The sequence below is a fragment of the Sprattus sprattus genome (assembly GCF_963457725.1).
Source record: "Sprattus sprattus genome assembly, chromosome: 18".
NCBI classification, from domain to species: Eukaryota; Metazoa; Chordata; class Actinopteri; order Clupeiformes; family Clupeidae; genus Sprattus; species Sprattus sprattus.
In genome coordinates, this window is record NC_137916.1 from 8,470,320 (window position 1) to 8,497,459 (window position 27,140).

General features: G+C 45.0%; 2 protein-coding genes across 2 annotated transcripts in view; both read left to right on the forward strand.

Moving 5' to 3' along the window:
* The first annotated feature begins 2,218 nt into the window (after nucleotides 1-2,218).
* On the forward strand, nucleotides 2,219-17,847 carry limd2 (LIM domain containing 2). The gene is made up of 4 exons (XM_080857219.1): nucleotides 2,219-2,352; nucleotides 12,887-12,931; nucleotides 13,094-13,230; nucleotides 13,513-17,847. Exons 1-4 carry the CDS (start codon nucleotides 2,350-2,352, stop codon nucleotides 13,670-13,672), a joined length of 345 nt encoding a protein of 114 aa, XP_080713345.1. The 5' UTR covers nucleotides 2,219-2,349; the 3' UTR covers nucleotides 13,673-17,847.
* A 906-nt stretch (nucleotides 17,848-18,753) lies between these two features.
* map3k3 (mitogen-activated protein kinase kinase kinase 3) overlaps nucleotides 18,754-27,140 on the forward strand; it is a 26,156-nt gene continuing 17,769 nt past the window's right edge. Inside the window, exons 1-3 of the mRNA XM_080857119.1 lie at nucleotides 18,754-19,663; nucleotides 19,991-20,258; nucleotides 26,772-26,863. Of these exons, the coding sequence (XP_080713245.1) occupies nucleotides 26,860-26,863 (4 nt within the window). The 5' untranslated portion in view covers nucleotides 18,754-19,663; nucleotides 19,991-20,258; nucleotides 26,772-26,859. The remainder of the gene's footprint in view (nucleotides 19,664-19,990; nucleotides 20,259-26,771; nucleotides 26,864-27,140) is intronic.

A 27,140-nucleotide genomic window follows, 5' to 3' on the forward strand; every position in this document is an offset into this window, starting at 1 on the left:
CATTCCGAGAGATAAAGACTTTCACTTCCAGTGTTGGTTAGAGTTGGTCAGCCTTTGTGTTTAGTTCAGTGTTTCCACGCCGGAGACAGAGTCTCCAGATTTCAGACATTTATGATTACAGACTCTTTTGTCCTCCAGACACTGGTGTCTGCTGTTAAATGCAGTGCCTTTTAAAATGTAGCATCCACCTGGAATTCCATGTTCAGAGGAAGCACTCTGTAATCCTTTCATGTAAACAACATTGTGCCGTTCTATTGTGCTTACAGTTGAGTGGGACGTGGGTCAGAGTCTTTTTTCATAGGGATGTTTCTGGCCATTATCTTCCACCATATTGCCTATCTTTCTAGGAACCCCCACATACAAACATACACGCACCACCAGATGGTAGATGCTTCCTATTCCCTACAGCAGCCCCCCTGCAACCAAATTAGAACCTCCCACCTCCATCCCCAGCCCCTGACATCCCCACCCCACCCCTCTCCCAGACATCTGTTTTTAATGACTGGACTCTGGGTCACACACACACACATGCACACTTGACTCAACTACAGGGGGAACCTTGCAGGGAGACGTAGAGCTAATGAAGAGAGTTGGAGTCCTTTCACCTCCTCCCCCTTCCCCCTCCCTCCTTCCATTTCCTGATTCTGACTTCTCTCTTTTGGCCCTCTTGCTTTCTCTTGCTCTTGTGCTGTCTTGCTGCTTGTACCCATATGAAATAAGAGGGTGGTTTTTCATGCAGTCTTGCATTTATGAGATAGGATAGTGTTGACACACTATACATTTCTGAGATAGGATAGTGTTGACACACTATAAATGTATGAGCTAGGATAGTGTTGACACACTATATATTTTGATAGTCGGTGAAATTACATTTAAACCATAGAACTGTTCTTATAATTCTGAATTGTATCATTGTCAATTGCTTTATGCGGTAGAAGCATGGGAAATGTGGATTACAGCGGGTTGGATAGGAATAAGTGGAAGTTGAAGTCTGTGTGTGTACTGTATGTGTGTGGACATTGTTCATGTTGCTATAACTATTACAGGCTGGTGAAAACTTTGCATACAAGCCCTTAACTGAACTCTACGGAATGTTTTTCTTTCTAAGGTCTGGATAAAAACCGATAGTCCCACAAGGCAGCGCAATCCTGCAAGATCCAAACATGTTAATACTAGAACCATAGCAGCCCAACCCTCAATCCAGGCTCCTCTCTTCAGCTCCGTCAGGACTGCTCTGGAGTTGAAGGGCATGAGGGGACTTAAGAGACTGTCTGCCAGATGTGGGGCAAAAGAACAGGGGATTTGCGTTGATGACATCAGAGGCAGCAGCAGCAGACGTCAAACTCTCAGATCAGAGGCTGGACGCAGGCAAAGAGTTTTGTTCTGGTGGGAAACATGCAACTGGATCAGGGAATAGTCTTAGTCAACCTGATTAATGTGACTGAAGCTTTTGAGGGGCTTTTTATAGCAATCTGGCTTTTTATAGCCATTTTAAAAATACTGCCATGTGAGTTTAATCTGCTTCTGGGTATTTTTCCTTGATGATGAATGGTACTGAATGGAATGTTTACCTTATTCCTCAGCCACATTCTACAGAACTGTTTACCTTACTCCTCATCTGCATTGTGTAGGGTGGTGTATGAGATAATAATATTAGATAATAATGTAATAATAATGGCTTACCTTGTATATCTGTAAAAGAGAGATGAGCAAGCCCACATCACATTCAGTGAGGGATAATGAGTTTACGGGAGTTTTTATTTGCTACACACTAGATATGTATTACATTTCATGAACATGGTATTCATTATAAACATGATCTTGTTCAGCTTGAATATATAAACAATAGAGGAATGAGTGTAAATATGAGTTTATGAATTCAGAAAACAAAACATTACATATGATTTATAATACGATTATTATAATTAAACATGTTCAATAACATGTAGTGTGTATCCGTACAAATCTATATTTTAACCATGAAATGGTGAAAAACATCGCTCCTGTAGCCTGTCTCTCAAGAAAAAAAGGCCGAGTGAGCCTGTGAGGGTGGAGAAAACGGGGAGAAGGGGAGGGGGTGAGAGACTGGAGCCAATAGCATCTGACGTCCTGCCGAATTAAAAAAAAGCGTGAAAAAAAGCGACTCTAGAAAAGCGCGAGAAGGGGGAAACGACAGGAGGCAGCCAGACAGCAAGCCGGGTCTGAGGTTGGTTAGTCAGTGAATGCAGAAACATCCCTTACAATAGCTTGAGGCTGGGGGGCGAATGAGAAAATAATCGACCGCAGCATATTGAACGTACAGGGAGACTATACCGTCTTTCTCTTTACTACGCTTACAAGGATACCCAGATGGTAAGTGTCCTTCGCCCATTTCTCGTCTCGCATGGAATAGCGGCAAAGCGAACCCTATGAACTCACCCCCCCGTCTATTCTTTTTGTAATGAGGTGATGGGTGATGTCCATTCGCTAACGTTAGCGGTGTTGCTAGCTCCCCATCTACGGGGGGAACCAGCTCATTGTGTAATGTATACGATGTGGTGTTCTAATCAATCAAGCGTTTATAATTCGATCGTTTGGGGTAACTTAGGTTCATGGGTGGTTGGCGTTATCAACGTTATCACCTCATCCTGGATTGTGTTTTTTGGACGTGATGGATGAAGGTGGCTCGGTGCTCATATTTTAAATACTGGGCATCATGACGTATAAAAAGCATTTGAAAACAATAGCTAGCTTGGTGTGCATTTAGCATAAAACTCGGAATTGTATATCTTGGTGTTGGTCATCATTGAGTGATTTAGATTCGTCTTTAATGATAATGAAAACGTGCATGCATTATTACTGCATCAAATGTATGTACTGAACTTATTTTACAGACTTTGGTGCTGCATGATTAGTGCAACATAGACATAAAATTAGCTCTGCTGGCAGTCTCGACCCTGCTACTTCTGACTACAGCTAACAGGAGCTAACAGTAAGACCCCGTTTGTATATTTAAATTGACGCTAGCTGGTTTAGTATTTAGGTTGTTTCCTGTCATTAAGTGTCCGTTAGTCTTTAGAGGCTATCCAAGTCAACCACTTGATTTATTGACTTGAATTAATTTGTTGCTGATCCATATGGCTGCATATTAACTTGGCTAGGTAACGTTAGTTGTGTGTGCGATAACGTCACCGAAGACGCACATGCTAAGGTCTCCTCTTCCTTTCCTTATACGCAAGTGTTTGTATCATTGAATAGCATATGTCACCTACCCGCTTTCAAGTACTGTGCAAAGTTTGTATATTACTTGGACTGGAGCTTGTTTTAAATCTACTCACACAGCAGACAGCTTGGACCGATTCTTCTTTGAAGGGTGCCAACCTGCTCTCAAACCGAAAATATATGTATGTTTATTTAAATACACACTGTTCTCCGGTCACTTTGTTCTCTGCCGCGACGACAATTCGTGGTGTCTGGCTAGACCAGTTCTCTCGGAGTTCCTCGTCATCACATTCCACTAATCACTGCCTTAGCGTGCAGGCATATGGTCATTTTCCGCTCAGTGCCAATTTTGTGGAATGGCAGGATTCCCTCTGCGTGATGTCTATATCTAATTCCTGTCCATATCGACTTCACGCAATCACATACACAGAGTAACGGGTCTAGGCCAATATGTCAAACCTGCCTCCTGGACAGTCTGTTCTCAATAACCTCCGGTTGTTTAATGTGCAGTAACTCTAGCCACACACACGTCCGCATCTCCAGGGTATCTGCCTGCACGGCTGTCAGGCAGGCGGCAAGCCAAATTACACCTGATTTTAGTAATGTTGACAAAAGCCGGACCCTTTTCTCTCTACAGATCGTCGTTATAAGCACAATACGGGCTTTGTTGAGCGTAGATGTACGACCATCTGCATCTGGTAATGCTGTCTGAACAAACATGGGCACAATTACTATCGAAATACTGTACACTCAACTAGTGCAAGCACAGAACACTGACGGAAACAAAGATCAGTCCAGACCTAAAGAGAGTGTAACAGCATAGGAGCGCGTGCACAGGCCCTGCTTTTCCATATATGGCTTGTCTTCCATTTCCTTTTGTTGGTTTACATGTTAGCGGCTGAAAACGAATAGAAGTATAACGCAAAAGAAGTATCAGCCTAAACTGTGTGTGCATGACACTTGAGTGTTGAAAGCCAGTATATTTTGCTACGTGTGACCAAAACCATGGGGTCCATAAACGAGTGTCCTAAATGGATCCTTTTAGTTGTTCTCTGCCTTTTGTTATACAGAGTTAAGAAAAGAATAAACAATATTTGTATCCTATTAGCTTTTAAATAGTCTGTCTAAACACAACCTTCTAGATAAGCTCTTCAGGAAATGGAGATCTGATTAGCATTCAGCTGACTGATTTATGTAAATTGTAGGACCATTCTGAGTGCATGTGTTTTTGTGTGTGAGTTGACGTAAACGGCTGACAAGGTTGTGTCTTGGACATTAGTGGCAGAGACTGGTACAAATAAAACACACACATACCTTGACAAAGATGCCAGGTATAAACTTGTTCCCAGGGATGCAAGGGACTTTATTGAATTCATTGTGAAGATTTAAGCCGCAACCGGTTTCTGCTCCCCTCGACATGTGTGTTTCTCAATATCTGTCTCTGAGCAAAGAAGGAGGCAGGTCAGAGGAAGGAAGACTAAAATATTTCTGTTGATGACTGTTGTCATGTCTGTCCCAGCCTTCTATCTCGTGTGTGTGTGTGTGTGTGTGTGTGTGTGTGTGTGTGTGTGTGTGTGTGTGTGTGTGTGTGTGGGTGGAGTGCCAGTCAAACCATCTGTAAAACATTTTCACGTTTTCCATGACTAAGACATCTTGCTGCTTTTCTTTCCTGTCTCTCTTTCTCTCTCCTCCACAAAGCCTGCATAGTTGACCCTTGATAGGTGAATGAGTGCTGAGAAAGGAATGGGAGTGAGTTACAGTCAAGGATTAGCCCTGGGCATCCTCTCCATCAGACGAATAAAATGTTCCATTGTTTTTATTTAGGTTTTTCTCTGCTAGTAGAGCATTTAATCAAGATCATTTCGACCATTGCAAACAAGCCTGGATGTAACGCTGCTGCATCTGGGGCACAAGATGGGGGTAGTAGATTGGTGTGGGATGTTCCGTCCTTGTTTTTCGTGGCAGTTGATTCGAGTGAACATGGATGCGATGGGACTGCTATTTGAAGAAAAGAAAAACAAGAACTTTGCTGCTCTGTAGCCCCCCACTGTTGTGCAACCTCTGCTTCCTTGCATGCGTACGATAACAGCGCACGCCGCCGGCCTCTCAGCCCCTGTGCCGCCGCCGATGGGGTGTGCATTTGCACATTCCTGACCCGAGACCCAGCATGTCTGTAGGCACCTGCTGGTCCCTCCGGCAGTCTTCAGAAAGGAATGTTTGCCCGTCAGCAGTGTATGTTCACACATGTCTGATGCGTAAACACAGGGAAAAGAAAACTTTTTTTTTTCTTATCTCGTATATCATGTGTTGCCTCACATCTCGTAGACTGGAGGTTCTGTTTTTACTCCTACGGCGTATATCATGCTTACTGCAGAGATGACCTGCTGGTCTTCTAACTTGCATGCGTTTGCAATGAGCTCTCTTTCTGACTCACCGCAGGCCCTAGCTGTGTTCTGGTTTTTGCAGTGTCTTGTTAAAAACTCCTGACCTGTTTTGAAGATCTCCTCTCCCCAGCTGTAGCCGCCATAGGAACAGATCCCCGTTTTGTGTGTGTGTGTGTGTGTGTGTGTGATCCTGCTTAGATGTGAGAACCACTGTGGTGAGACGTGTCTGTAGCTGCTCGCACGGCACTGAAGCCTTTTGAACCCTGACCCGGCTTTGCAAGTTTCACATGTGCAAACATCTTGGCTTGGTGCACGTTTAATGCTTGCTTGCACCCGCCGCTTTTCCGCTGAGAGGAAATGGCTGTCGCTCCCATGTGTGAAAGAAAAGAAAAGTGTCATGTGACCTGTAGTAGTTCTTTAGGGTACAGTAGTCATTCACCCACTCTTTTGTCTGTCACTTTCCTTCAGCTCTGAATCCTGTACCTTCACTGTCTGATGTTTTCTTCTCATCACCTCTGCAGGACACACCACGCACACACAACCCTCTTGATTTTTTTTCTTTGTATGATCTCTGCACTCTGGATGGGTGACCTGCTTAGAGTGCTCAGATCTCTCCCTCTCTCACACACACACACACACACACAGACTCGCACTCGCACACACTTATTTCAAGCACCCCACACATAATTAACTAAACCCAGACTTGCTGGTTCACTAAGCACCCATACCTCCCTGTAACATGCACGTTTTGTTCTGTACTATCTGGCGCAGGAGCTGCTACGGGTGCTCAGGCCAAACACAGTAATTTTGTCGCCAGTGCTGTCCCTAACTGTCATAAATACAGACTTAAAAGTTGTGGAAGATCTGCAAAAACCAGGTGAGCTGCTTTTGGAGGTTAGCACTATCAGACACGAGGCCAACCCTAATCATTGGGTTGTGGTTCTGGTGGGCGGGATCCAAATCGACCAAGTATGTAATTTAGAAACACAGACGGGTCGCCACATGACAAAACAACCCGAGACTTTTCAGCACTTCTCCTTAATGCACACAAACGCACTACCCCCCCCCCCCCCCCCCTCCCTGCCCCCAGCTTGTGTAAACCACATCGACCCCAACCTCCAGCGCAACTTCTCCAACAACACCTCCAGCACTGTCTTTGTCACGTACTCCCTGTCGGAGAGATGGAGTCAGTAGAGGAATGAGTGATTGCTCCATTGATTAAAACAGACAAGCTCTCACTTGAGCCCCCAAGCCGATGTTCTTCTCTCCCTTTCCACAGATGGGGAGTCGTGCCTAAACCTGCAGTGGTGAAATGCCATCAGTAACATCTTTGTTGAAGTCCTCTCGTATGACTGAATGGGGATTTTGTTTTAATATAAGGTATTGGCTGATGTTTTAGCTAGGTTGGATGGGTCCCGAGGCTGGAAATGAGATATTGAGCGTAGCGGGGTGGGGTGGGGGGGGGGAATGCCACACAAGAGGTGAGGCATGTCGGGTTATTGGTGTCCCGCCAGTCCTCGCTAATCGTCAGGGAGATCATTATGGAGTTCAGAGGTTCAGCTTTGGTGTTCTAATTGTCACTCAAGGGACACAGACAAAACTGGCTGGCTGAAATTAATGGCTTTCTGTGTTCTATATCTAGCCACAATGAGAGGCCAGTGTTACTGTCATGCTACATGACATTGCGTTTCTCCCAACTTCTGCCAAACACAGAGAAGGATACCCGTCGCTACGCAGAGCTACGGAGTGGCTCTCCAACATGGCTATGGGCGTCAGCTTAGTTTGAAAAGTGCTGGGGAAATAGACGCTTTTTTTTTACGTTATTCTACCCGTCACTGGTGTATTGCGTTGTCTGCCTCTGTTATTACTATTAGCGTAGCCCAAGTACAAATGCACCGCATTTCATAGGTTACTGAGATTGTGTAGGGCTTTGAAACTGAAGGAAACTAAAAATCTGAAAGACAACAACACAATTTGACAAGAAAATTCATCAGCAAAAGTCTGAAGTACATTTACAGTTGTAAGTTACAGTAATGTTTGCAACATTGCTGTAGTGGGACAATACATTATTTAGGCATTTGGCATTTTTCTTCAGTGCCCTTTAACTTAAACACGCTCTGTACACTCAGGGCTCAGTCTTTGGACTGTTGTGATATGTTTGCGCAAAGACAAATGGATAAAGATGTGATTTAATCTTAAATGAATCAGTGTAAATGCTATTTAATGCGATATTCACGTTTGTCCATTATGTGCGCAAGACAGTACAGATCTCAGCTTTTCTGGTTATTTTCCGTGGAATGCTAGCCTGGATGCCAGACCGAACTTAGCCCTGACCAAAACATTTGAGGTCTGGAAGTTCGGTCTGGCATCGCTCTGTTGGGGAGAAATTATGCCCGACCAAAAACTAGACAGCCAATCAAATTGTCAGGGTGGGCTTTATACGATGATGGACAGATGATCAACCATAACGTAATCAACCACGTCACCATAGAGCACTTGGTTTGGAGCCAGCTCCCGCTGGAGAGCTGAAATGTGGAGATTGGAGTCTGTTTTAGAAGACATTGACAGCGCATTCATTTTGAAAGAGGAACAGAGAAACGCGATCAAGGCATTTGTCGAACGAAAAGATGTTTTTGCCGTCCTTCGTACGGGATCGGGTTAAAGTTTAATGTATCAGCTGGCCCCGATGGTCTACGTTTGAAACACGCCCCATAAGCCCAGCCCAGCCCAATGGAGCAGTATCAGACTCATTTTTGACTACAATTATGAGTGTGACATCGTCAGGCTAGTGGAATGCTGCTGTGGCAGAGGTCTCTGGCATCAAACACAACCTGACTACCTCTCTGATTAACGCGTTGGCTTCCTAACGAACCATTCAAACCATCATGATCAGCAACTCGTGCATTGGTGGTGAAAGTTTTCCCTCCAAATGGCAAGCCACAAGAGCAGCACAATTTTATTTTGGAGATGGATCATTTCTGATAAGCCCGTCGGACATTTTGTGAGACTGGCTCTCACCTCAGACCACCTTCCTCCCACCCCCCAGTCTGTTTGGGTGCGTGAGCCTCCCCAGGGGGTCTCCCTGCCCCCCTCCCTTACCCAACCACCACCCCCCCACCCCCCAGCTTACCACCATTGTCCTGCCCAGTCGTACCCACGGGGAGCAGGTGATGGGATTTGTCCAGCTAATGAGATTAAAGGATCGTCTGCAGCCCAGCAGACGAGAGAGAGAGGGAGAGGGAGAGAGTGAGTGAGTGAAAGAGTGAAAAGAACCTGATCTGTGCTTACAGCAGGGTGCTCAAAATCGAATGGGCGTGTGGAGTGACTTTTTGGAGACGGAGTGTTTGACCTAATATGCACAACTCCAACACCCCTCTGACCCATCTCAACTAGCCTGCCCTGGCACATTTTTGAGCTCGTATTTGAAGTCTCTTGACTGAAGTGACATCCATCACTCCAAGGTGAGAGGTCATGGATGATGTCATCGCTCCTTGGTCTGGACTACACCTCCCTTAAAGTAAGCTCCTTAGACGAAAGCTCGATGAACAAAGCTCGTAGTCTTTTGGTGTGAAACTTTAAGCCCTGGAAGATTATTGAGCACTTTTAGGTTGGACAGCTATAACAAAACAAGCACTGGTCAGCCTTTCACACAAAACTGGTCCATTACACATTCCAAGTGTTTTATTACTGTGCTGATGGTATTCCTCCTGGTCAAAAGGACTGTATCGGTGATTTTGTTGTGTTCAGTGTCATCTCACTTCTTTCCCTTCTCTCTTTGGAATGCCATCAAGCCAGCTAACATTCTGGTAGGCGTTTCATAACCTCTAAAGGCCAGACATGGCTTAAGGATGAGCAGACTCGGCCTGCAAACAATCTGCCTACGACGTGACAAAAGCACCAGTCCCCTTCACTGTTCTCTATAGGAATCTCAGTCGCTACCTTGTAGTCGCTCCACTCTGATTGTTTTTGATTGTTTGAAACACAGTCCAAATACCGGTCATCACCACAAACCTCTAGACATGGGTCCAGACAGGTGTACCTCTGTATGTAAACTGTGGTTGAGTCTTGCACCATGAGACGATGCGTTTTAAGGAAACTGTTCCTGCTGGGTCTTGTTTGCTTGCACGTCTTGATGGTATGGTATGAGCTGAGATCTGGGTGCTTTGGGATCGTCTTTTTCCCTGGCTGGCAGATGCAAGAATCCTTCGTTTTGGGATTCTGACGTGGGGCGCTGATAGTGTGAGCTCCGGCCAGCACACCCCTGCCCACCCCACCCATCCCCGCCCTTCTCATTACAAGCCAGAAGGGAATAAAGTACCCATGATGTGTCATCACACAACTTCCTACCACAACGGTTCTCGGCAATGTGTGTGTGTGTGTGTGTGTGTGTGTTCGTGAACGAGAAAGAGAAAGAGAGAGGGAGCTAGAGTGTGTCTCATGTACAAATAAGGCAAAAAGGGACAGATGGCACCAGCCTTGATGGAGCCTTCCTGTTTAGTGTGTGTGCCTGTTTGTGTGTGCCTGTTTGTGTGTGTGTGTTTGTGTGTGTGTGTGTGCATGCATCTTAGCAATTCTCACGCAACTCCTAAATCCTGTTTCATCATTGCTGAAGCCATGCAGTGTGTGGGGAGTGTGAGTGCGTCTAAAGCCTGCCTGCAGGGTGGTTATTAGGCATTGCTCAGGCAGAATGCCAGTGTGGTGACGCTGTTATAACTCAAGTCATAAATTAAGAAAGATAAGGGCAGGAATTGTTGATACCCTTTCAGAGTGAGTTGTGAAAATGTGCCTTTATAGGCTGTAAGTTCATGCACGCCTCTTGTTGTCAAAACACCATTGTCTGTCTGTCTCTGTCTGTCTCTGTCTCTGTCTCTTTCCTCTGGTTTTAAGGCTGCATAGCCGGCCATGTTAGCCTGTTTTCACTGTACCGCCACTGGACTTGCGTGTTAACCCTTGATTAATTAGAAAAGCCTAATTTTAGCGCTCTCGCTCTCTCCCTCGTCCTCCCTCGCTATCTTTTTGGCAGTGTATTTTTAGCAGACACTGTGCCTGTCCCTGATTGGCCAGAGGTACAGGAAGTGGGCTTTTTATCAGTGCGGTGGCGTGAGGAGACCAGGGGCTCCAGCAGGAGTTAGGGAGGCCCAGGAGAGCTGCGCCCGGCGACGAGAGCAGCTTGAAGAGGGTTTGAAGCGGAACGTTGACCCAGCCCGCAGGGGAGAGACCAGTGGAGAACACCAGTTTGGAATTCACACTCGCATTGGGTAGATGTGCAGCAACAGTTTCAGGGATGACATGAAGGGAGGCAGGCAGTCCCTCGGACACACACACACACACACATTCACACACAGACCCACATACAGACACACACAGACATGAGTTGACACTTATGTACCACACCTCTGTTGGCGTACACTCTCCCTTGGTGGCGGCTCTTTAGGGGTATAATTCATAAGAGGATGTCATGGTGTTTTGTTGGCCGTGCAGCCTGTGCCATTATGAATGGGGTGGTCCTGACGGCACTGCTGCACCTGCCAAAGGGCGCTGGTATTGAGTGGCACACTTATGGCAGCAGGTAATTACCCAAGTTAAGGTGGCTTGATGGGTGAAGCACAGAGGTCTCATTTTTTTTAGAGGGGAGACAACAGGTTTTGTGACCCACTTCTGCCACAGAAATGATTGCTTTTCTTCCTCAAATGTCTACTACTAATCCTCATCCTCTCCCCCCCCCCATTCTTCTGTTTCTGTCATTTCCCTCCCCATGTCTATTTCTTTCTTTCTTTCCTTCTTTCTTTCTTTCTTTCTTCCTTTGTTTTTCTCTCTCTTTCTTTCTTTCTTTCTTTCTTTCTTTCTTTCTTTCTTTCTTTCTTTCTTTTTCTCTCTCTTTCTCTGCCTTTTTTTCTCTCTCTCCTATACTGTCCCTCTCCAATTTACTCCCGTTCTATTTTCATATCTCTGTCTCTACCTTTATTTCTCTTGCTCTCTCTGGCTCTCTCTCTCTCTCTCTCTCTCTCTGGCTCTCTCTCTCTCGCTGGCTCTCCTCTTTCTCTCTCAGTGATCTCATTGCTGTGGTGGTGGGTGAGTTGGATGGGGAGGGGAGGGGAGGGGGGGCTGTAATGCCTGTAGGCTACTTTGTGAAGTGCCGTGTTATTGAATTATGGGGCCAGATCTGATGGCCCACGTCACAGAAGTGGAGCTGAGCCTTGCCTGTCTATGCAGTAAGACGTCTGACCCACTGAGATCAGCATATTATTCACAACTTCAATTTATATATATATATATATATATATATATATATATATATATATAAAATATAACTATATTACCTGTCATTTAGATTGTGTCTCATCTGTGGCACATAACTATTTCATACAGATAAGTGTCTATAGTGTGTGACAAAACCACCTACTGCAAGTAAACACACACACTGTAGGGGAAGGTTCGGCAGTTTATGCAATGGCAATTCTGCAATAGCAGCATTTTCTCTTCCCTTAAGCCTCTGTGTGTGTGTGTTCGTGTGTGTAGGATTGTGAAAGCACTTTCTTGCTGTAGGCCGTGGTACACACCTCTCTCAGGTGTCGACCCCTCTTCACCTCTTCACTGTGTTGCTGACCCTGTGGCTATTTCTTGACCTTCTCATGACCCTTCCTTTGTGTCTCTAACTCTCCTTCTAAAATTTCACTCATTATTTCTTTCTTGTTTCTCCACTTTTCTTTTCTTGTTTTTTGCCTTCTTGTGCAGTAGTCTGGGCTTTGGCTAAGTCGTGGGGACATTGAGTCCACGGTTACATAATGGCCTTAATGCTGGTCCAGGCCACTGCAAAGACAGACACAAACACCACTTTAAACTCTGCAAAAACATGATGGCCACCCAAACCGTGTTATTGACACAGCAGTGTGTGTGTGTGTGTGTGTGTGTGTGTGTGTGTGTGTGTGTGTGTGTGTGTGTGTGTGTGTGTGTGTGTGTGTGTGTGTGTGTGTGTGTGTGCGCTCAGGCAGAAGGTACTTGATCTCCTCTCAGGAGGGTCTGGAGCCAGATGGAACCACAATGAGAGACCGATGGAAAGAGAGGGCGGAAGGATAGAGAAGATGAGGAAAGATAAGAGTGTGTGGGAGTTGACTGAAGCACTTAACACAGGGTGTGTGTGTGTGTCGTGCCTCAACCATGCAAGTGCTCAAACTGAATGAGTGTAGATGTTTGTAAAGTAGTGGTATATAAGATGTGGTTGTCATGGGAACACTTCTGAGTGTATGTGGAGGCTTGGTACAAATCTGTTTACATCCTCCTCTTTTTCCCTTCCTCAACAGGACAACAGAACCACCTCGGAAGACAAACCTGTCCAACGCTCCAAGGTACTCGTCTAACTTCATCCCTTCTCTCTGACCGCTCCCCGTTCACTGTATCTTGTTACCGCTGATTCTCCTCTGTGTTTAGGGTTGGTGTATGCTTGGAATTAAGTCCATTATTAATTGTGTGTGTGTTTGTTTGTTTGTGTTTGTCCACGTGCTTTCCAGTCTTTCAGCTTTAAGACGCCGAAGGAGCTTTGCCAGTCATGTGAGAAGACGGTGTACCCCATGGAGAGACTGGTGGCCAACAACCAGATCTTCCATGCCACCTGCTTCTGCTGCAAGCACTGCAACACCAAACTCAGGTTAGACACACACACACTCTTAGTATGTACTGGGTCCACAACCACATAAGTCGTATACATATCCACACACACACAAATGCTCATGCTTTAAACAAAAATAAAAGTTTTTTTCGTATATGCATATAAACATGTAAAAATGCGCATGCACATACAATACGCCAAAACTTTTGACACATGCATCCATTACTGGCCTCTGGTGAGAAGACAACCAAACTCACACCACTGCTGCTACTGGTGTCCCAGTTGAGTCTAATGTGTGTGTGTTTGTGTGTGTGTCCACAGCTTGGGCTCGTTTGCTGCCCTTGCAGGAGAGTTCTACTGCAAGCCCCACTTCCAGCAACTCTTCAAAGCAAAAGGCAACTACGACGAGGGCTTCGGCCGCAAGCAGCACAAGGAGCTGTGGCAGTCCAAGGACGCCGAGAGCATCACCAAAACAGCCTAACCTCATCATCCTCCTCCCACTCACCCTGCCAACCCTCCTTCACAATACCCTCTCCCCAAATCACCAGCTCTGCAAACATCCATGACACCTACACCATACACACACACACACACACACACACACCACTATCCCCCTGTGCCACATACCCAGCGCATGTGGGAACACACACACACACACACACACAGATACTTTACATTCACAGATGATAATTCATGAGCTCTTTCTCCCAATATCAAATCATTTTAAAATTGCGGACCTGCCCACTCGTGTAAAGATTGTCCTGTCTCTATCCTTTTATCGTTTTAAAATAACGAGTCTTTTGTACTGTTTTTGTTATATCTTTGTTTATTTTTAAATTTCATAATTCATATTTGTTCAAATTTGGATTTTAACATGAGAAGATTTTCCATAGGTTGTTTGGTCTTTTGGTTGGTTGGTTGGTTGGATGGATGGATGTGTGGTTGATTTTGGTTTGTAGTCTGTAAACCTTTTGTTGGCTGTAGGAATGGCTAGTTGACTGTGACCAAACTTGTTTTAAAATGCGCTGGTTGTGTTGAGGTATTGATCCAGATATTAACGGTGATGATGATGATGATGATGATGATCTGAATCTTGATGTTGTTCTAGTTTGTAGTGTAGTCCGGCGAGGCCGCTGTGGTTTGGACCTCTCAGGCCTGAGACGTGTCAGATTAGCTGCAGACTCAGGTGCACAGCTCGCTCACTCTCTGAGGCTTCAGAGCATTGGCTCAGGGATTGATACTTTACCGAAAGATTCCTGTCATTTTAACAAAACACAAAAAAAAAATCAAGCTGAACGACAATTGATTTTTAAATTTAATTTTACGTGGCTCGTAGCTTCTTTTAAATGTTTTCTTTGATTTTGACAGAGCCATTTTGTGACCGGTTTTGACGTAAGGAATGCCTGTCATTGCATCATTACTGCAGCCATTTTGTTTTTTTTTCTCTGGCAGGGTACTAGAGTGATATCTGTGAAACAAACAGGGTACAGTCTTCTGTAAATATCCGACCCCACCCATTTCTCTCTTTTTCTCTCACACTCACTCACTCACTCACTCTCTCAAGCACATCAGCTGGGTCATGGCGTAATTGGGCAGGCTGGTAGTGTAGTAGTTGTGGGGACAGTTGTGTCGTCAGAATTGCATATGAGCTCCCGATTTGTGCTCTGATGCACAAAGGGAAGTGCCATCGCTTTCAGTGATATCCTAATCAGAAGCACTTGAGCAAGTCGACCTTAAACGTGGCGTTGTCCTTAGACATGTTGTCCGCTGTTAGACGTGGGATACTTATTTCCTTTCTGTTTTGATTGTACATTTTTAAATAATTTTACTCAATTGTTTGTATTCTGTTCAGATTGTCATTGCAGTCCAGATCATTATTTTGTTTTGTACACTTTATTTTTTTCTTCGGAACGACTTTTGTTATCCTTTCCGTATTTGGTGTGATGGCCTCTGCTATCATAGAGGATTACTCTCTGTAGGTCCGTCCACACTCTAGGTTGCCACATCATCAGGGTAACCAGACTTGTGCTGGTTTAAAACCAACAAAAAAATCGAACAAAAGCCAACACTGGCACCCCATTTTCACTGTACTACTAGTCATGTGCCCTTTTGAGCAACGTTAACGGATGTCTCCGGAAGTGCCCTAAAGTCATATCTCGTGCTTAACTTCGCCCGTATGGGTTTGGTGGTTTTCTGTGTAGCTTTCATTGCCGAGTTGAGCTACTTGATATGCTGTATGCGAACATATAGGTGTATGTGCATGGTGGGTTGTTTGGATCTCTATTTTAATTTTTTTTATTTAATTTTTTTTAAATATAATCTTTTTGACATTTGCACAAGATACATCTGCTCATAAAGACCTTTTTTGTACATTGGTGTAGCTTACACATAGCGAATGTACTATAATGTACTGTACTTGTGTTAATTGTGTGGGACCAAGCTTGTGTGATGAGGAAGACTTGAGATTCACAGGGAAGCTTGTTGCAGGAAATGGCATTGCACGGTGTGACTTCACCTCAACCCCCCGCATCCACACATACACACACACACACCACCCACCACACACACACATACACACACACACACCACCCTCCACACACACACACATACACACACACCACCCTCCACACACACACATACACAAACACCACCCTCCACACACACACACACACCACCCTCCACACTGTGCCACTTCCTGCCGTTAAGTGTTTTTCCTGTTTGCGCCCCTTCCCCCTCCAAAAAAAGTTTGAAAAGAGCAGTTTTCAGTACAAGGGACTTCATCCATGTACAGCATTGTTTGGCTCTCAAGCAGTCCGCTCAGAAATTGAGGTTGTGGTTGGATGGTTGTCACGTCGTCTTTTTTTTTTTCTCCTGTCTTTGATGGAAGATTTGAGTTACAAAGATGGTGGTGGTGTGCATTGGCCTGTAGATGGACGTTTCTCTTCCCACCCTTGATACCATTTGCTGTGATTACTGATGTCTAATGTAGACGGAGGATATATATGATAGACCCAGTTATCACATGGAATATTCCCTGCCCTCCCCGCCCCATTGGTCCCCACTGTGTGAGTGACATGTCCTCACAACCTATGACGTGCCCTGCTGTTGTGTTTCGTTTTTTGCCACTTTGTGACCACACTGAATTGTCTTATCATCCCGAAAGTTCTCGTTTGTCAATCCTTTACCTCGCTTGACCTGACTTCTATTCTTATTTCCCTTCTGTAATAAAGTCCCCCTTTAACTGTGCTGTGAGTTTGTTTGCCACCCCGTGTTGTGCTGTGCCGTGGATGAGTGTGTCAATGTGCGGGGTGGTGTGAAACGGAGAACATTTAGTCAGCAGTTGATGGTCAGGGAATCCACCCCTTAAACCACTGCCACATTGCATGCCTGCTTGTTTTTCTCTGCACCTGGAGTAAACGCTACCTGCAAGTGACTCGTACAAGCTTTTTCAATGTACAAGGCTTTCGGAGCAGGATTTGTGACTTGCGAGTTATGACCAGAAACCTATAAAGTACAGGGTACTTTCTATGTCAGTGGTTGTGACCGGTTGTTCTGTGTTGTCCTCCAATATGAGGAGGCAGCCCCCCCTGGTGGATGGTGAAGGGGGCAAGCATGTCCTAAGAGCTTTATGGAGTGGAAACAAATTAAATAACTTTTGCAGATCAAGCGGCCTCATTTCGGCCAATGACGTCATATCTCTTAAACATTATTCTAGTTCAACAGATGTCCGTTTTCTTTGATTTTCTCTCCTTATAAAGTCATGGAAGTGCTTTTCGCAAGCCATCACTTTTTTGGACGTTATAAAATGGGCGAAGGAAAGACTTGAGCCATTTAGACATTAAGACTATTTTATGGCATAGCCTTTTGTGAAATTAAGAGACTACTGTGAAACTGAAAGCGCTGTGAGAAACGCAAGTGGAGCTCCAGAAAGTAAAGGAATTGGCTTATACCCACAAGGCCTTAGAATGAAACAAAATTTCTCATCCATCATTAGGTTCCTGGCATTTGCAACCAAGTCCATATTAAAGTCGCGAATTCTTCCCCCCCCCCCCCCCTGATTCCTAATTTATTTATTTTTACAAAAAACTGTTCCTGGTTGTTAGTTGGCATGCTGTAGATTTGGCCGTGGGTTGTGGGGCCCACGTCCTTATTTGTATACAATCAGATTATCTTTGAATCCCCCTGTTTCTGCTATTTCAATAAAAGATAACGTTTTTTCCTCAGTAAACCTGCAGACAGTACTGGGATAAGCCCCGTCTGACTCTAGCGCAAGTCTCCAGACTGTACAAATACGCTATTGGCACGCTTCGATCAAATGCGTTCACCCGAATGGGCTACTTATGTGTGCCTATCTGAGTCAAACCAGGTCAAATATTGTGAAAATGAAATCAGATGATAGGATTGCGTGAAGATGTAGGCCTACTGTTCAACACGAAATGTACAATTTCACTGCATAAACCTGACATGTGGAATTTGGTGGCCTTAAGGCGCTAGGAGTATCTGTTCTCCCCTGTAGAAAACAATGATGAACATTTGTCATTTGACCTGTCTTTTTTTGCCACATTCTTCCGAGATCACGTTTCCCTCTTTTTTTATTTTCATTTTTTACACGCTTTTGGAGAAAATGAAAGAATAAATATGCTGGTGTTGACCTGTTTTTGTGTCAAAAATGTGTCCCTTTTGTCCATGCTAAATGAGGTTTGCGGTTTAAACCAATTGCATGACTCAGTTGAAAAAGACTATGTAAACGTTTTGCTCTGGCATAGTTTATATCTTTTATTAACTTAACCTATTTGTTTATTCACTGTGACGTCTCCCTAGAATCATCAGATTACTCATAAATGTTTCTTTTGAGCAAATCTGAAAGTGGCTGTTCAAATGAACGAGTGATAATCTTCGACCCTTTGGCGAAAGAGCATGTGTTAATGTGTGTTTAAAAGTGTGATGTGAGATATTTGGACAGTTTTCAGGTGGGGACAGGTGCTCGACACTGAAGCATAGATCCTCCCCCGCAGAGGTACCACAAGAAAGGGATTAGCTGCGCACACCGGCACCCCAGTCCATCTGCCCTCACGGCCATCCGCTGGTGCAGAACTGTAAAGTAGTGCCATCGAAATCGAACAATTTCCAGAAAAAGAACACCAAATAACCTAGTGGAAAAGTCCCACAAATATTCGCGTTCAATAATATTAAGTGCCGCCCCGACTATAGAACTTACATAAGACAGTTGTGAGACAATTAGTTATTTATTATCGGCCAAATGTAAAAGAAAGCGTGGGTAACTTGGCTATAGTCACAGTGTCAGTCACAGATTTACAAATAGAATTAAAGTACGAAAACCTATGAGGGTAAAGTTATATTGACTGAAAGCTGTACAAAAAAAATTAGCTCGTAGAGGGCTGATTGTATTATTGCTTATAGATCGTAGATGCACTTTGAGAGCAAGGCAATGCTACGTCACAGACGTAAGCTATATGGGCATTTACCAAAACGCAAGCCCGTAGCCGCGCGCCATGATGCGCGCAGTCGCGGAATCGAAAGGAGGAGCGCGTTCCCGAGAATGCTCGGTGCCGTTGTTTTAGATGTCATCCAGCACTTTGATTAACAAAGCAATCATCTGTGCCGTCGGGCTGTTGTGTTTTTAAGAGAAATAGTCTCAATGCTTAGTGCGGTAGGCCTAATTCTGTGGATATCGTTTCATTTTTACATTGAGAAGCGGAGAAATGGGTTCCGGTGACGGATTGCTTTTTCAGCCAGGAAATTCAGTGTTCAAGTATCATATAACTTTGTGCTGCTGACCATCAAGACGCGATCACATGGAATATCGTAACTCCGGGTGTCTGTTTACCGACGTGACACACCATAACCTTCCAAAGGAACTTTGCCAGAGAAAGGCGGGTGTGTCTCACTTTTGTTGAGTTTTACCTTGCCGAAACACGCATTAGACTTTGCCACGGAAAGGAGAGACGGACCTCGAACTTATCCTAGGCTAGCCGTCAATCAAATTAAATTAGCTGGATTTGCTTTCCTCCAGTGGCAAACAATATGTCAAAGATTGATATTTGGTTATCACATTTGGTTGGCGTGGTCAGCGTTGGATGTATGCACTTATCACTTTGTTAGAATGTATACTTCGATCCGAAAATGTTGCTCTGGAGCTAACAGCTGAATTGGCGACATACTTGCTGTCTATGTTCTGCAACAGGAGATAGAATAGTTTCCTTTTATTTGTCTGATTTTCTTAACATCGCGTATTTGTGCAATTTAAGATAGCGAGCGCTAGTTTACCTTCAGAACTTAGAAGAAACTGCCGGGCATTAGCGCCAAGAACTTGCGCAGACCGAAATCTGCAAAGTTAGCAGGAAAAGAAGCCATCAAAATCACGGAAATCGCTTCGTTCCCTTTCCTCCAGTGAACTGTTGCAGATGGATTTCATGAAAGCAACATGATGACTGTTGCAATTTTGCTCTAGGTAAATGTTCACATACGTAACTTTGCGCATAGGCCTATATGTTTATGCAACATTAGAGCTTTTGTTTACTTTTTGCATTCCAGGCAGTAGTTGAAATACCAACGGACGTCTCCCTTTATGGAAAAATGTTTGGGATGAAGACAGGCTGGGATTTGTTTGTTCTTTAAGCTCGAAATACAATGTATCGAACTTTTGATCCATTCTCAAATAAAACAGTTCCTTTCATGTGACTTCAAATGCGGTAGGCTAAAGCCGACCAAGAAGACGCTTAGCATACAGCTAACTTAGTGCAGAATATAAAACCAAAGTGATTTTGGTTGTCCGCAGACCTCGGATGACACATGACGGCCCGAGGGGCTCAAAAGCCCCAGCCATGGCACACATGGCAGTAGCCCTAGCGCTTCGTTAGCGCTACGTTTTTCGCCCGGAGGATCCTAAAATATGACATGGGACTCTTAAGGACCTCCGAAGTCCTGAGTCACTGAAACTTACCAGTTGAACTACCTGTCAGAAGAACCCTTTGTATCTACAGTCGTTGTAACGGGACGAGGGGCGTTCAATAAAACCACGTCCTTCTCCAAAGGAACCATCCAAGGTGAGTTCGAAGGGGTGTGGGCTACCTGGGCAAGGTTTTTAAAATAATAGATAGTGTCCTTGAGGCTCAAGGGATTAGGAAGCTTGCATATTTCGAAATATAATTTTGAGGTTGAAGAACGACAGAGGGGTTACCACACAGAGTCCACAAGCCATCATGGCTTTTGGAGTCCATGTGTACCAAGCACTTACGCAAATTGATGCCTCTGGTGAATGATCTCTATCGTCGCCATCATCATCATCATCTTGTCCCTGGGCAGCAGGAACATTTGCCTGTGGCCTCTGGCCTTTGTTGTAAATGTACACTTTGTTGTTGATGTCCTCTCTAAGGGCATCTTTACTATCTCTAAATCACTTGCAAGGTCCCTGACTGTCAATTGAAATATCTCCCACCTTGCACTGGGAACAATCTTGTCCAGTGCTTCTAAAACCAATGAGTCAGCAACACGAAATGGTAATTTCTTCTAAACCTGAAATCCAACTCAACTGATAATGTTCTATTGTGAAACACAATGGAGGTGTGTTTGTTAATTTATCATCAAACCTATTTGATTTGTTTTATTTTCCTCAGTTTGTATGTTAAGTCTTAAATGTTTGTATGAAAGCCAACCTGTGTCCTTTTCTACTAGTTTTCAGGCATTATTACATTTGGATAATGACAATAGCTTTATGACTGATTAAGTATACTTCTGTAATTACACTGTTGTAAATATAGTGAAATATTTTTTGGTTTCCGTTGAACATTTGGTTCTGTGTTCCGTATGGTAATAATACTGCATGAAACTCTTTGTGTGGTCAAATCCATTTTGTTTCTTGTATTGTTCCTCTGCAAACAAACATTCATAACTTTCATATAGAGCTTTCAATACTGTCCAACAAATATTGCAGAAACGGCATCCATGGCAACAATTCAGCGTAGGATTTCTGTAACATGGTTTGTTGGTGGGGACACCGCCTTTGAAATGACATTTGTCTGGTCATAATTTTGCTCCTCTGTACACCCTGACCCAGAACCTGGAACAGGAATGATTGATACATCAGCATATTGTAGATATCTGATTATCCAAAGCATTCAGTCTAGCATCCTTTTTGTATTCTATAGCACTTGTGCTCATTAAAAGTAGGCTAATAACTGTTACAAGCTTGATTGTTGCTGTTAAACATATTTCCATAGGCTTACATAGCGCTATGGGTTATAGGTTTAGCAAAGGATAAACGAAAGCCTTGCAGTTTATCCTGAAGGATCCCAGTAGTTCTATTTGAATTCAGCTAATCGGAGGAGTGTGAGGAGACGCAGTCAAGCTGAACCATTGTTTGACCTGTCCACTCACGACCTTCTCTCCCTGATGCTGGTGCTCTTGGAAGCATGGAGGCAACATCACCATGTCGCAAACACACTCCTCAACAAAAGCAGCTCAACTTGAGGAGAACTAGGCCAGGAGTTAATTTGTGGTACCAGGTTAGTTTATTCTGAAGAGGATACAATCAACCCTTTCATCAAAGTCTTGTTTGTACTCTTAGAAAGGCGGCAGGTCCAGATATCCATGAGAGGGTGTTGGTATGAACAGGTTTCTCAATGTCTCATAGCCTCTTTAAAACACAGGATTCATCTCTCACTGTCTCATCAGAATCAGAATCAGAAACAGATTTATTGTCACGTAGGTATGCGCCTACCTGAAATTTGTTCTGGTGCATAGGTGCATACAGTAAACATAAAAACATAAAAACACAAACATACACACACAATAAGTAAGTACTACTACATAACATAAAAACATAGGAACACACTAAGTACTACACATAACATAAGTACTACAGAACACAGTATGGAAACAGATGTATATATAAATAGAGTGTATATAAAGAAGTAAAGTAAGGGGTAAAATGCAAAAGAATGCAGTGCAGGTGTGCAAAAGTGAATGTGCAATGTGCAATGTAAGGTTGAAATGTGAGTTAACATAACTCAGACTTGGGGTGTGGGGGAGGGGCAAGAGTCCAAGACAGGTGGGGGTCCCGGGCCTTGATGATGAGGCCAGCTGCATTTGGGAAAAAGCTGTTTTTGTGGCGTGAGGTTTTGGTCCTGATGGACCGCAGCCTCCTGCCGGAGGGGAGGACCTCAAAGAGTTTATGACCCGGGTGGGAGGGATCGGCAGCAATCTTACCTGCCCGCCTCAGGGTCCTAGAGGCAAACAGGTCCTGTAGAGATGGCAGATTGCATCCAATCACCTTCTCAGCAGTGCAGATGATACGCTGCAGTCTGCCCTTGTCGTTGGCAGTGGCAGCAGCGTACCAGGTGGTGATGGAGGAGGAGAGGATGGCCTCGATGATGCAGGTGTAGAAGTGCACCATCACTGTCTTTGGCAGGTTGAACTTCCTCAGCTGCCGCACGAAGTACATCCTCTGTTGTGCTCTTTTGGTGAGGGAGCTGATGTTCAGCTCCCACTTGAGGTCCTGGGAGATGATGGAGCCCAGGAAGCGGAAGGACTCTGCAGTGTGGACTGGGGAGTCTTCCAGGGTGATTGGGGTGGGTGGGGCTGCGTTCCTTCTAAAGTCAACAACCATCTCCACTGTTTTCAGAGCATTTAGCTCCAGGTTGTTCTGACCACACCAGGTCACCAGATGGTCAATCTCCCACCTGTAAGCAGACTCGTCCCCACCAGAGATGAGTCCAATGAGGGTGGTGTCGTCCGCGAACTTAAGGAGTTTGACGGAATGGTGACTGGAGGTGCAGCTGTTAGTATACAGGGAGAAGAGTAGAGGGGAAAGAACGCAGCCCTGAGGGGAACCGGTGCTTATGGTCCGGGAGTCAGAGACCTGCTTCCCCAGCCTCACGTGGTGCCTCCTGTCAGACAGGAAGTCTGTGATCCACCTGCAGGTGGAGTCAGGCACGCTCAGCTGGGAGAGCTTGCCCTGAAGCAGAGCTGGGATGATTGTATTGAAGGCAGAGCTGCAGTTCACAAACAGGATCCTGGCGTAGGTTCCTGAGTAGTCCAGCTGCTGGAGGATGAAGTGGAGGGCCATGTTAACTGCATCGTCTACAGACCTGTTGGCTCTGTAGGCAAACTGCAGGTGGTCCAGTAGGGGGTCAGTGATGGCTTTGAGGTGAACCAGCACAAGGCGCTCAAATGCCTATATAACCACAGAGGTCATAACCTCTTTAAAATGTAGGATTCATCTCTCAATGTCTCATAGCCTCTTTACATAGGATTCATCTCTCAATGTCTCATAGCCTCTTTAAAACATAGGATTAATCTCTCAATGTCTCATAGCCTCTTTAAAACATAGGATTCATCTCTATTTGCTTAAGACATACTCGATCCACATGATGCAGATGGGGAATTGTCTTTTCAAAAGTCCTGTAGCAACAGGCTCTACATTCAAAGAAATTAATTTGAAACAGGATCATTCGGAAGACATGATACTGCCTCTACCACTTCAGAAAGTCAGTTGTGCTTGAACACTGGTAATAGCACTGCAATACCATGGAGAAGTGGCATTAAGTGGGCTGTTGTTAGTAGTGAGTACGAGCAAGATGTGCGTTTAACCTTCATGCCAGCCAGTAAAAGCTTTTTTGTTGGCATCAGCTGCCAGGTTAGAAAATTATGGTACTTGATATCACCATGACCCAACCATGTCAAAAAATGGGATGATTTGCCTTGGAGTTTTTGTATTCCCTTGTTTATTTATTTTATACTCTGAAAATCCCTTTGCACTCATTCTGTTGTAGGATTTTAAGGTTGACATGGTCTAAGATAATATTGAGTTAACAAGTTGTCATTTTTTTTTTGTTATTTACATTATAGCTGTGTGATCAGGTACTGGCCATTTAGCATGTTCTGTGCTGTTTCTGAGGATGGTTTTTACCCCTCACCTTTGTGCTTCTTTGATGGCCCTTTGGGGCCATGTGCTAAAGGGATCCTGGTTGGAAGTTGGCATGCAAGGGTCCATGTGGCACATGCACACCCACCCACCAGAGCCCCTCTTATCCCATGATCCAGCAACAGTTGGCCGGGCGACAGCCCTTTGTGTGCGCAGCCCCCCTTTTTTTGGCCAGAGCAGCTGTTGCCTTTAGCAGGTTTTTTCTCCCCCCCTTCCCACACCGTGCAGGAGCGTCTCGTACAAGGCCGCCCCAGGCCAGGGCATCGCCGCCAGGGCTTGGGTTGCACCATCTAAGCCTCACCATATGTACCAACGGAGAGCCGGCCAGCGTAGGGCAGACCAGGCTGGGAAAAGGAGCAGTAGACTAAACACCTAAAAAAAAACAGGCAAACGGGAGGTGGAGGTGGAGGTGGGGTAAGGGGGGAGCTGGGTGAAATCTGTGTGATTCCGGCTAGTCCTGGAAAGGGGATACAGTGAAAATAAAGCGGGGCACTGCACGGCTGAAGGAGCCCTGGTGGCCTGGCCGCTTCAGCTCACGGCATTTCCCGCCAAAGAAAATCTCATGCATTCTTCCGGGAAGGTAATTAAAAACAGGGTAGCGCAAGGTGTGTGTCAAAGAGAGGGGGCCCATAGAGTGAGAGAGAGAGAGAGATGGTAGTCCGTGTTAAACAAGAGCTGATTTAATTGTGAGATGACATGGCCCCAATCACGTTGGCACAGTGGCGTCCCTGATCGAAGCGTGATGTACCATGGGGGAGAGATGTCGAGAGATGATGAAGTGTTGGAAGGACTCGGGGTGACTGTAGCAACTCTAGCCTGAGCCTGTGTTCCCACACACCTGTAGGTGTTTACATCAGTGGAGACTGAAAGAGGTCACGCCTTTAAGCCTGGGAGGTGTGCGTGCTGGGAGTGGTTCTCGTGCTCACTCCGTGCTCTGGTCTCGCCTGAGGAACGATCAGGTGACCGCAGCAGGGGAGCGGTGTTGGGTTGAGGGGAGGACGACGGGGGTGGAGTGGGGCGTGGAGAAGGGGAGAGGTTTGCGTGCCGGGAATTCCTGAGTGTGATTATTAGCCAGCGCTCCAGGTGTCGCAACAACGTCTAGTCGTGCTCCAGACCCCGTCTCCCAACACGGAGATGTGCTGATCTATGCTGGTCTCTGCTCATCACGTGGCGGCTGGATGCTCCATCACCATCCTTGGTGTTGCTTTTGTGCCACACGCGTCAGTTTGCGTTGCTTTTTAGTGGCATTACTGCTCTTTTTGGCTGTGGGTTGTCTTTCTCATTGGGGGACACTGGAGCGACAGGAACATGAGCACCCCTCCCCCACATCCATGAGTTCTATGTTTACTTACAGAAGAATGTGACCCCTAAGGTCATTCTACTCGTCCCGACAGCCTCGTTGCCCCCCTCCCCCACCCTCCAGTGTCAACTGTAGTGTCTGGTTTGTGTATCCTCTCGCACTAATCAGATCAATAAGCAGAGTTTATTGATCAGACGGACAGGAGAGGTGAACCAGAGACAGGTAATGACATTACCAATGACCCACTCTCTCCCCTCAAGCGTGCGAATTAGGGTCAAGTCCAATGTCTGTTTGAGTCAAAGCTGGCAAACAAGCCAAACCACAAACCCATCTGTCTTTCGCTGAAGTTAACAAAGGATGCTAAATGAATGGGTGTTGGATTGCATGTTCTTTCGAAAAACATTCAGTTCCTCTTGTTTTCCATTTCTGTGCAGAACATTGATTAGGTGCTCCACTCTTTGTTTTCTGCTCCTCTCCCACCGTGGTGGAGAAATAATCGTAAGACGTTTCTCTTGTTCCCCCCGCACAGCCTCTGGCGTGCAATAGGCATATTTTCGTGCATAAATATTGCCCTTGTAATGTTTGCAGCGGGGTTATGACACGGCTGAGCGAGGGTTTCATGGATCACGCTGCCTGCCTAGACATCTGGTAAGGAAACCAGCAGATATTTGAAATGGCAAAAATTTGAAAGCAGTGTTTTTCCTTTTGAAGAAGGAAAAAAGACTTTTGTTCCTGCTATACCAGGTGTAGCTCATATTTCAAACATTGCCAGGGCCCTGCCTCTCTCTGGTTCTCTTTTTTTGGTATCGCTCTTTTTCTCTCAGCGCTGCCTTGTTTCACCTCCCAAAAGTGGCCGATTCGCAAGCGGCAGGTATGTGACGTTTTTGTACAACTTAACTGCGTTTTCTTGACGTTTGGATTGATTGAATGGTTTGCTCCAGTTTCACAGCTGCCACTCGTTCACTCTTCATATTGGGCCAGTGGCTGTTGAAGGACGACGATATGAATCCAATCTTTGATTTTCTATCCCCCCGCCAGTACATGTGACAAGTAGTGAGAAAGTCACACTTTGTGATGAGGATATGGTGGTATTAATGCAAGTGACTAATACTGTTATGTCTGTCAAGATGATGATGACAAGGATTACTGATGAAGATAAGTATAAGTAAGAGCATTGTTGTTGACAATTGTAAAGATGATGAAGAAGACAATTGTGATAATGATGACAGTGATGATGGTGATGATGATGATGGGTGTGGATGTCTTAATGAAAGCTTGTGGTTTGCCCTAGAGGCTCTCTTCTCCCAGCTGACGGTGTGTGTTTGCTTTCTCTAGGCCTTTCATGGGTGGCTGGAGCTGGGGGAGTGTGTGAAGATCCCTAGGCCTCAACTGGAACAAGAGCACACACACATCCACTGCCAACATGAGTACGTCTGATTCTGGGCTATCACGCTGCAAAGTCTGATTAAGTGGCATTTGCCTGGGTTTGAACAGACAATTGGGGTGATTAAGAAATTCAAAGATAAAGAATTTGCCAGAATATGAAGAAAGTGAGGAACAAGCAATGAGAGAGAGAGCGCGAGAGAGCAGTAGCTTTAAGCTGTTTACTGTAGCATTGAGATGAAAAAACCTTATAAAGGGACACGCACCATACAATTAAGGAAAAGTATAATGATTCAGTGATAGTCACACAAAACGAATATT